Source organism: Vombatus ursinus, unplaced genomic scaffold, assembly GCF_900497805.2.
Source record: "Vombatus ursinus unplaced genomic scaffold, bare-nosed wombat genome assembly UNPS02014932.1, whole genome shotgun sequence".
NCBI lineage: Eukaryota > Metazoa > Chordata > Mammalia > Diprotodontia > Vombatidae > Vombatus > Vombatus ursinus.
In genome coordinates, this window is record NW_020954710.1 from 9,451,597 (window position 1) to 9,462,840 (window position 11,244).

General features: G+C 45.2%; 1 protein-coding gene across 1 annotated transcript in view; it reads right to left on the bottom strand.

The window, feature by feature from the left end:
- Positions 1–11,244, bottom strand: part of CAMTA1 (calmodulin binding transcription activator 1) — a 1,293,563-nt gene that overhangs the window by 178,251 nt on the left and 1,104,068 nt on the right. The window contains exon 9 of the mRNA XM_027843932.1: positions 1,476–1,629. Within this exon, the coding sequence (XP_027699733.1) occupies positions 1,476–1,629 (154 nt within the window). The remainder of the gene's footprint in view (positions 1–1,475; positions 1,630–11,244) is intronic.

An 11,244-nucleotide genomic window follows, 5' to 3' on the forward strand; every position in this document is an offset into this window, starting at 1 on the left:
CAGAGCTTGGGACACGGAAGGCATGATGCTACTTCTGGCCCTCAAGGGGATAGAACAGAGTATCCCTAGATCTGATTAAGAAGCAATCTAACTAGGAGCATATGACCATATTATAATGGAAGCAAAAGACAGAAGTTTCAAGATACAAGTTTTCATTCTCTTGACCCTGCTTTCCTTCCCTCCGGTTGAGTTGGGACTTCCCTCTCACTCTTCCTTCTCTGCCTGGTGGCTTGGAGAATGTAAATTCTTTGCCTCTGCTCTTTCTAATTTGCCTCTCTTCCTTTTTGGTGGGACAAGGAAGCTGAATTTCCTCTCTCTCTTTCTCTTCTTTTTCTGGTAGACCAAGCAGTACTCTATGGTGCGTTAATCCTTCCTAGGTGGCCACATGGCAGGCACCATTAGGTCTAGGACAGATATTGATTGGTATTCCATTGGCATCCTCTTTTTAAGAATAATGACATGTCTAACATTTTTAGCATTGTTGGTAAGGATTTTGTTCTCATCATGTTGGAACCATTTTTTTCCTTGGTGCGGTCATAGAGAGGGTATCATAATGCCTCTTTCTTGACATGAATAATGCCATTTGAGAATAAATCCCCATTTCAACGTAAAATGGGCAGTCACATCTAATCCTTATGTTTTATCTTCCTTTACCACAATTTTTGTGCAAATATAACCAAAAGGCAAGCAGTGTACCTTGGTCTGGACCCCTAAGGCAAGTGGCAGATTAGGACAGACCAACAGATTACAAAGTTTCTGTCTTTCCTCCCCCAAAGCACAATAAATTTTCCCCAAGGTCAATGTCTGACTGGTTGTAAATTCAGATGACTGTGTTTTCTGTATCCTGTGAGTCCCTATGAGAAATGGTTTATATTCAGAAGTCCATTTACCCTATAGAGACTTACTTCTCTATGTGCCAACTGATGCATCTTTCTGTATTATATATGTAATAGAATCTTTTCTTTATTTGAACTCTACATTATAACAAAATGGATTTTCTTGCCATGACAATGTATTTGCATGTTTATACTGATCTGGGGATTTCTCCTGATGATCTGTGTGCTTTGTATTTTTCAACTTATACTGGGTTCATACGTCCGTGATGAAGCCAAGAATTTCCCCTATAATTCATGTGCCTGATAACTCTTATTCAATACTCCTTTTTCTCCCTCTGTCTCTCTTAAAATTGCATCTTTAATTATTGGGGTTCATCTTGTAGGTAGATCTCAAGAGTATTGGCCCTAACAGATTTGAGGTATTGTCAGATCATTAACAGATAAGAGTATAGATCTTATTAAATATAAGCTTATATGAAATATAGTAATAGAAATATAATTTGGTGGCTCAGTCTCACAACCAACCAGCCTGGTCTAGGTGGGCAACAGTGGACACTGTGGCCCCTGGAGGCTAAAGAATATGCTCCCTCATTTCTCTGAATATCTGGGAGAGCCCAGTCCAGGCTCAGGCGTACTCACACATTGGCTTGAGCTGCCCAATGAGCTCCTCCTTCGTCCATTTTGCCCACTCCTTCTTGTCAGTGTTGATGGAGCAGAGGATGGGGCCACAGGGCTTTCCACAATCTTCAATGGCTGGGACATTCAGATAGTGCACCAGTACAATATCAGGGTTCTAGGAGAGAGAACACAAGGAGAGTTGGTGAGGACCAAGGGGCACTCCTCAAATTGGCTACATCCTTCCATCTCCCCCTACCCGTCCATTTGCTCCTAAACCAATCCAAGCAGGAGAAGAGATCTTACTTTGGCACCAGAATGCTTCAAGACCTCCTACTATGCTGCTATCCAGGTAATTCCAGATGACCCTTCCAAGCCTCCTTGGCCTAGGTTCTTCCTGAAACCATTTGGTGATTTATCTACAGATCTTTTTCAATACACTGGCATTAGCCATCCTCAGCTCCCCTCCAGGTCCCACTGGTAATCTCTAAGTTCAGAAGGAAGTCTATGATTCTTCTGCTCTGTCCCCCCAACCCTGATGGACCACCTATATAAACCACCCGGGGGGTCACCACTACTGAGTTGGTGGTGAAGGGAAGGGTGAAAGCCAGGGAATCCGTAGCCAGCTCTCACTAGCTGCTGTGCCTCAAAACTATAACTTGAAAGTATTAACCCAGAACTCCTTCCCTAGGGCCTCAGTCTCCTAATTGGTTATTATCTCACCTGGCCCACCATCGCCAGTAGGCCTCAGCCACCTTTACTCCCTTTTTCCAGGTCATTGTCCAGCTGCCCACTTCTAGTTCTGGTCCTAGAAAGGGTGTGTCAATCTAATTCCCTATGGCTCAACTCACCATTCCTGAAACTTTCCAAATCTGACCACTCTTCCCTATATGTGTTTTCTCCTCTGTTAGAATATAAGTTTGGGAGGAGAGATTGTCTCACTTTTGCACTTGTATCCCCAGAATTCAACACAGTGCTTGGCACATAATAAATGCTTCATAAAGGCTTTTTCATTCATTCATACATTCATTCATTTGTTCATTCATTGCTAATTAAACAGGGAGCCCCTGAATGGGGTATATGTGGAAAGATTTTAGGAATTTTCTGTCTCTGGATGAACTTGTAGCAGTCAAGGCCCTAAAATCAGAAGATCCCAACTTCCCTCCTTCAGGTACATTTATGGCCTGCTCCCCTCTCCAGTCTTATTGGAAACCCCTGCCTGCAGCCTGATGAGGAAGTAGGGAGAAGAGAACATTCCCCCTTGTACAAGCAATCCCCCCACCCCTCTTCCCTTTCTGCGCTACTCAGTAAACAAGTATTTGTTAATATATCCCTAGCTCTGTGCTAGGCATTGTGGAATTTACAGCATAAATACAAGAGCACCTCCATCTTCAAGGAATTTACAGTCTCATTGTATTATAAGTAGGTAGTCCCTGCACCCAGGGAGCTTATAGTCACTAGTATCAAAGGCTCTGGGGCTGGAAGGAATCATTTGTCCAATATTTCATTTAACAGAAGAAACAGAAGAAACAGAAAGTGGGACGAGGGGGGAGTGAGCTGCCGGAGGTTGCTGAGCTGGGATTTGAACCCGGTTCTCTGGCTCCTCCATCAGTGTTCTTTTGGCCATTATTTCATGCCTCTTCTTTCTCTAGCCAGAAAAAAGGCCCTAATGGCCTATCACACAATCCAGTTAGAGGATAATAATCATTTTTTGCCCCTAACCTGTGATTTCTTCAATGTAGGGAACTCCTGGTGGAGAAACTCCCTCTACTGATGTCGATTGGCAATTTTTCTGCTATTTATCCTCTGAGATGTTAAGGGAGGTGGAGTAATTTGCCCCCAGTAGTATGGCCAGTATGAGTCAGAGGTGGCACTTGAGCTCATCTCTTCCTGACTCCCTGATCGGGTCTCTAGCCATCACTCCATGCTTTCTCAACAAGTCAGCTAATAATGAGGTCTTACCATCCTAACTCCATGATGGTGGAAACTCTTCAATGGTGTTTGCCATTGGTTAATTCATTTCTATCCTTATGACCCAAAGGGTTTGCCTGGCACTTTAATATACATTATCACATTAGAGCCATACAACAGCCCTTCAAGGTAGGGACTAGGACCATGGACAGAGGTAGAAGAGTGCTTTGAGATCACTCAGTCCACCTATCCAGCTAATGTGTGTCTTAGGCTGGGTTTGAATCCAGACCTTCTGACTCCAAATCCAGTGCTCTAACTACTGCACCATGTAACAGGTATTATCATCACTATTTTACAGATAAGGAAGCTGAGGCTTCGAGACGGGAAGTCCTGCTCCTAAGGTCACTTGGCTAGTGAATGGCTGAGTTAGGACTTGAAGTCAGGTCTCTTGACTTGAAATTCAGGGCCATTCTGGCTGTCCCACATTGGCTGGTTTGAGAGTAGAGTGTCCATTTTACAAATGAGAAAACAGGCCCAGAAAAGTCAAGCAATTTTCCCAACATCACCCACATGATGTCTTGCCTCTGTACCCTCATACCAGAGACGATAGCTTGGAGGTTTAACCCTTTTTCCCCTGGGGTACCCCCATCCTGATTGATGAGTGCCTACTATGTATGGGCAGCTCCACCTATTTTTCTTTACTCCTTGACATTTTCCAAGTTAAACTGTCCCTCCTTGGCCTCTATTCCCCTACATGGGTTGTCTCCCACAATTAGACGTAAGCTTCTTGAGGGAAAGAAGGAAGGAAATGAGCATTTATTAAGCACTTGCTACGTATTGGGCCCCATGCTAAGTGCTGAGGATACAAATATAAACATAAAGGATAGTCCCTGCCCTCAAGAAGCTTATACTCCAATGAGGGGAGGCAACCCACAAAAGAGAGCTGAGAAGTGGGATGGGGGCAGGAATGAAAGTAACCATTGGTTCTGGTTTTGAAATCCAGAAAGTCAGGAGAATGAATAAAACCAGAACAGGCTTCCACAAAAATGGAGGCCTCAGGAAGAATTCACCAAGGGGAGAAAGGGGACAAGCCTTGGAAAGGACTATCCAGGGTGCCCAGGCAGTAGTGGCAGCAGGACAAGAAGGCCCCAGGAACCGAGGGAAGATCCTGGATGAGGGCAAGGACTGTCTCCATTTTGTGTCTTTCTAGCCCCAGCACTTAGCATAACACTTGGCAAAGAGTAAGCATTTATTAATTGCTTTTTAATTCATGAATTCACTTATTCATTCATTCATTCACTCACTCACTCATTCATTTATTCATTCATCTGTCATCACATCCCAGACCTCTTGATTTTCCCAGTGAATGTCACAACTTTCAGGCCATCCTTCCTGCTTACTTTCCAACAGTCTGAATTCCTCTGGTGTTTCAAAGTGGGGAGCAGAGCATCCTTCCAGAGCAATTACCACATGGAAGGGCCCAGTCCTGAGGATCAAGAATAATCTCCCTTTCTGGGTAAGGCCGAGCCAAAGGCTGTGATTGATCAGGGCCCAGCAAGTCAACTGCTGCTCCTCTGTGATCCGGAACCCCTGGCAGCCAGAGGCTGGGCACTGCAGGGAGCTCTGGTGTCAGACATCCCTGCAGATGAAAGGGCCACTACAGTCCCTACCATGGCCTCTCTGAACACAACCACAGAACCTTAGGAAAATCATGCTGTGGGGAAACTGTAACATGGGGCCATGACAGGAAGTACCTGTGGCTGGGAGGACCCAGGGAAAGACACCCTTGAGAAGCTCTCACAGGTAATATCAGTTGAGTAGGGGAAGGTAGAGACTTCAGACCTTGGGGCACAAAACCCTGTTTGGAGAGAATATCTAGACCACTGCTCCATGGGGGGAGAACAAGCCCTCGAGACGCCATAAAGCCTTCCATAGCAGAGAGAATAAGGTGGGGCCTGAGTGGGGTGGAGCTCATAAGGGGTGTTGCTTCCAGAGGAGGAAGCAGCCCTCTGTGGTAGCTTCCTATTTAGCTAATTGGCCTGGCTTATTGTTGTCCAGTTGTGTCTGACTCCTTGTGACCCCATTCAGGGTTTTATTGAAAAGGATCCTGGAGTGATTTGCCATTTCCAGCTATATATATATATTTTTTAGGCAATTGGGGTCAAGTGACTTGCCTAAGGTCACACAGCTAGTGTCAAATGTCTGAGGCCAGATTTGAACTCAGGTCCTCCTGACTCCAGGGCCAGTGCTCTATCCACTGCGCCACCTAGTTGCCTCTTCCAGCTCTTTTTACTGATGAGGAAACTGAGGCAAGCAGGGTCAAGTGACTTACCCAGGATTACACAGCTACTAAGTGTCTGAGGCTGGATTTGAACTCATATCTTCTAGACTCCAGGCTTCACCTGGCTGCCCCATTGGTCTGGCTTGCTAGGTACTGAGCTTAGTGATTGTTTCCACCTCTAAAGCAGCACAAATGTTTTTCATACCATCTAAATTTAGGTGCCCAACAGTAAAGCCCCAGATGCCCCACCCTAGTTCTAATTCTAGAGCAGGTGAGACTGAAAGGACCTAAGAGCTAAGAACTGAAGTTCACCCTAACCATAAAATGGACATTGTATTTATTCATGTGTGTGAAATCCAGTTCTTGGACCAAGTAATCATAATAATTAATAATAATAGCTGTATTATATTTCCTACCTATTTTTGCTAGACCTATTAATCCGTTTATCTGTATTCTGTTTATAGAATCATAGAATGTTAAAGCTGGAAGGGACCTTATCATGTCCGTAGTACAGGTAAGAGCAGAAATGCCTTGTCCTAGGTCACAGGGAGAGTGGGTCCAAACAGCATGGTCTGTCTAGTGGAGAGGCCTCTGGTTCAAATTCTGTTTCAGATATCTGCTAGCTAAGTGATCTTAGCAGGTCATTTAACCTCCAATGATGGGGTTAGACTCAATGACCTCTAAAGTCACTTCAGGGTCCTCTGATACCTCTAGCCTGACCTGAGCTCCCCACAAGTGGGTCCAGCCTTATTCCTGCCCACTGCCCCCCAACCACAGGATCCTTTGCTTTGTTTGGAGACCAGTCCACTAGCTTCCCTGGGAGGCTATACAGGAAGCCAGGTTGGATCTGGGCGTGGGGTGGGGGGAGCAAGGGATGAGTGGTTGGCTTAGGAGGGGCTGGAGAATGAAGGTTTCGGTCTTGATTGAATCTTCCTAATGGCAGGTGACTGGGGATTTGAGTAAATAAAATCACTTTGAGCAACCAAGTATCACCGACTCAATGATGGTTACTATTTGTGCAAATCTTTGACAGCTGCTGGTGCTGGCCGAGCATGTACAGGGCCAGCGGCAGCCGCCAGCAGCCACCTGTGATTGGGATTAATATAGGGCAGCTCCAGTTGAAAATGGTATAAGTTTACAGAATCTCCTGCCTGGGGCTAGCTTGAACATAACCTAAAATGAGAGGCAGGGGAAGGCTGGGAAGAATTTTTCCCCTGCTTTGATTAGCTAACATGAGGCCTATCTGCTCAGGAAAAAGCAAAGCTTTCTGGGCCTGGTCCAGGAGAATACATGGGGAAGGGCCTCAGCCCCCTTCCCAATTTCAGGCCAACAGGCCAGGGCTTTTTCAGTTTAGAGGGCAGGTCTAAGGCACAGGGAGTAGGGGAGAGAAGATGGAGGAGGGAGAAAGGCGAGGGAGAAGAAAGAAGTGGGTAACAGCATAGAATAGGGAGTAGGTGAAAGAAAGAGAAGGAAAGGGAGAAATGGAGAGGAATATAGGAAGGATGCTGGCCCCAGAGCCAGAACACCTGGCTTTCCATTAGACCCCAGCTCAAAGCAAGGCACTTAACCTCTCAAGGGTCAATTTCCTCATTATCAAATGAGGAGGTTGGTGGATCAAGAATGCTTCCATCTCCAAAGTCCTGAGAATCTATGAAACTTGGCTCTGACACTTATTAACTGTGTGATCTTGGGAATAACACTCAACAGATTCAGCTGAGCCTGTTTCCTCATTGGTAAAACGGGGCTACTATTCAATCCATCAGTAAGTATTTATTACGTGCTAGGCACTGTGCTAGACACCAGACATATGAAGAAAGGGGGAAAAAACTATCCCTCCCCTCAAGGAGCTTATATTCCAAAAAAGAAGGCAACATGTACATTCATAAGTGTATATATAGGATACATACAAAGTGGAAACAAAGTAACCTTGAAGGGGAAGACAGTAGCATCTGGGGGCACAGCAGGAAAGGGTAGTGCTTCAATTGAGACTAAAAGGAAATCAGGGATTCTAAGAGGAGGAGATTGGGAGAGAGGGCATTCCAGGAATGAGGAACAGCCAGTGCAAAGGCATGGAGTTCAAGAGATGGAGTGATGTATGCAAGGAACAGGAAGAGGGCCAATGTGACTGGATCAGAGTGCACCGAGAAGTGTAAAGTATGTTAGTTAGAAGAAACCAGCTAGGGAAGAGCTTTGCATTTCAAACAAAGGATTTAAAATTTTATCCTGGAGGCCATAAAGAGCCACAGGTCTTTATTAAGGAGGTCAGCCTATGATTTAAGAAAATCACTTTGGCAGTTGAGCGGAAGATATTTCTGACTGGAGAAAGTTGAGGCAGGAAAGCCAAGCAGAAGGCTATTGCCAGTCCAGGTGGGAGGTCATGAGGGCCTGAAGTAGGGTTGTGGCTGCCACATATAAGAGATATTGTAGAGAAGGAAATGAGACAGTTTGACAGCTGATTAGGCTGGTGGGGTGAGTGACAGAGAGGAGAGGACAATGCTGAGAATGTGAACTTTGGTGATTGGAAGGGCAGTGGTATATCTCATTAGTAATTGTTGTTTATCTTCTGTTTTCAAAAGGGACCAATGACATCACAGGGTGATGTCTTTATTTGGGCATCGAGGTCTCAACAGTAATAGGGAAATTCAGAAGAGGGTAGGGTTTAGACTAGAGGATAGATAAAGGGTTCTGTGGGCAGCTAGGTGACACCATAGTGCACAGAGTGCTAGGCCTGAAATCAGGAAGACTCATCTTTCTGAGTTCAAATGCAGCCTCGGACACTTACTAGCTGTGTGACCCTGGGCAAGTCACTTAACTCTTTTTGCCTCAGTCTCCTCATCTGTAAAGGGAGCCGGAGAGGGAAATGGCAAACCACTCCAGTATCTCTGTCAAGAAAACCCCAAATGGAGTCACAAAGAGTCAGACGTGACTGAAATGACTGAACAACAACAAAGGATTCTGTATTGGACATGTTGAGTTTGGGATGCCCATGGAGCATTCAGTTCTAAATATACAATAGTCGGTGATTCAGGATTGGAACTTGGGAGAGAAACAAGAGCTGAATAAATAGATCTGAGAAGCATCTGCATAGAGAAGATACTTAAACCTATGGGAGCTTAGTGAGGTCATCAAGAGAGAGTATGGAGAAAAAAGAACAGGGCCCAGGTCAGAGCCTTGGAATTAACCACAGTTAGGGGGTATGAAATGAGAAACATCCAGCAAAAGAAACTGAGAAGTGGTCAGGCAGGCAGGAAGAGAAGCAAGCAAGAGCCATCTAGAGAGAGAGGGGTAAGTATCCAGGAAGAGAAAGTGGGCAGCAGTGGCAGATGCTGCAGACAGGTCAAGAAGGATAAAGAGAGAAAAGACCATTAGAGCTGGCAATCAAGAGAACATGAGTAACTTCCTTTGGAGAGGTCTGCTGTAGTTAATGAGGTCAGAAGCCAGAGTGGAGAGAGGGTTTAGAAGACAGTAATAGGAGAGAAGGTGGAGGTACTGATTGTATACGGCTTTTGAAAGGGTTTTAACTGAGATGGGAAGGAGAGATTTAGGGCAATAGGTAGTGGGCATGGTAGGAGCTAGAGAGAGGGTTTTTTTTTCAAGAATGAGGGAAATTAGGGTGTATTTGCAGGCACTGAGGAAGGAACAAGTAGATACAGAGAGCATGAAAATGAGGCAAATAGAGATGGGGAGAGAGAGAGAAAGAGACAGAGAAAGCGAGACAGAGAGAGACAGAGAAACAGACAGAAAGAGACAAAAAGACAAAGACAGAGAGAGATGGTAGGGGACATCTACTAAAGAAGGCAAGGTGGGCGGGATGGGGTCAAGGACACATAGAAAGATTGGCCTTGGCAAGCAGAAGAAACACTTCTGCATCAGACACTGCAGCAAAAGATGAGTTAGAAGCAGACTATGTCAGAGAGATCTGAGATGAGGAGTAAGAGAGAAGAAGAAACTCTTGTTGAATGTTCTCATTTTTTTTTCAGGGGCCATGGGAGGCTGGGAGAGAGAAGAAAAGGCTTGGAACAGCTGCTGTGGTGAATAGGATAGGGAACCAATTAAGGAGCAGTAATAAGATTGCTTTACTGTAGTGAGGGCCCAATTGAGAGCAGCTAGCAAAAATCTGAAAAGCACACCCAGTTGGCATGGTTTTGTGATTTCTTCCGGTTCCATTTAGAAGCACATGAATAGGAGTGAAACGGGTAGACGATGGAAGCAATCTCAGACTGAAGTTTGGGAAAATGTGATGGGTGATAGAACAAAAATGTATAGATAATAGTGTAGAATTGGACTGGTTTACCAAGAAGACAGGGTAGCTAGGTGATGCCATAGTGCATAGAAGGCTGGGATTGGCATCAGAAAGACTCATCTTTTTGAGTTCAAATCCAGCAGCAGACACTTACTAGTTGTGTGACCCTGGGCAAGTCACTTAACCCTATTTGCCTCAGTTTCCTCTTATGAAAAATAAGTTGCAGAAGGAAATAATGAACTGTTTCAGACTTTATGCAAAAAACAAAACAAAACAACATAAAACAAAAAACCAAAACCAAATACCAAAACTGGGAATTACGATGAGTTGGGCACTAACTGACGCAACGGAATGCCACTACCAACACCACCACCAAGAAGTCAAGATTGGGAAGAGAGAAGAGTGTTGACAGCCTGGAATAGTACTGAGGGCTGGAGAGATAGGTCACAGTGAGGACGAGGAGTAGGTTTAGGAGGAGGAAGGCTTAGGGAGAGGTAGAAAGATAAAAGATTACGATCAGATAAAGGAAATTTAGAGTTTTCAAACAGGGAATTAACACCTTTGTGGGTGATGGCACAAAGGACCTGGATGACCTGAAGACATTTCCCTACTGTATGGTTCAATGGAAAGAAAACTGGATTTGGGTTCAAATCCTGTCTCCAGCACTTACTACCTGAGTGACCTTGGGAAAGCCATGTGATCTCTTTGGGTTTCAGTTTCCTCCCCTGTAAAAGGAGGTGGCTAGCCTAGATGACCTTTGGCTCTCAATCTATGATCTTACAATGCTCCTTAACTTAACCCCTCTCCTGATCTTGGCTTTTAGTAACCAAGATAGAAAGGCAGGAGGTGGCACAGGCCAGGATCAGTGGCCCGATCCTGGGGCATAGGCATATGTGGCTTAATTATAGATTGAGAAATGGAAGGCCCATTGGAGGCCATTTAGTCCAATGTGCACATTTTACAAATGAGGAAACCAAGGCACACAGAGGTTAAATGACTTGCCCCAGGTGGTAAGTGGCAGAGCCTGAACTCAGATCCTCTAATTCTAAATTCATTATTCTTGTCATCAGTCCATATACCAGCCCTGAAGCTATAGTTAGAATGGGCACTGTCCGCAAAGGAGAGAGAACAAGGCTGCTGGAAAAGCTTGGCGAGGGGGGCAGTCAATGAGGGTCCCTCCTCCCAGCCCCTCCATTCATCACCATGCCCAGGAAATCTTTCTCTGAGGAGAGGGACCTGAGGGAGCAGTGTGTGAATCTGTGTGTGTGTGTCTGTGTGCGTGTATGTGTGTGTGTGTCTAGGGGGGCTCTGCCCCCTTTCTCCCCTTTGTGCATGTGTGGGTACTGCCCCCTTTCTCT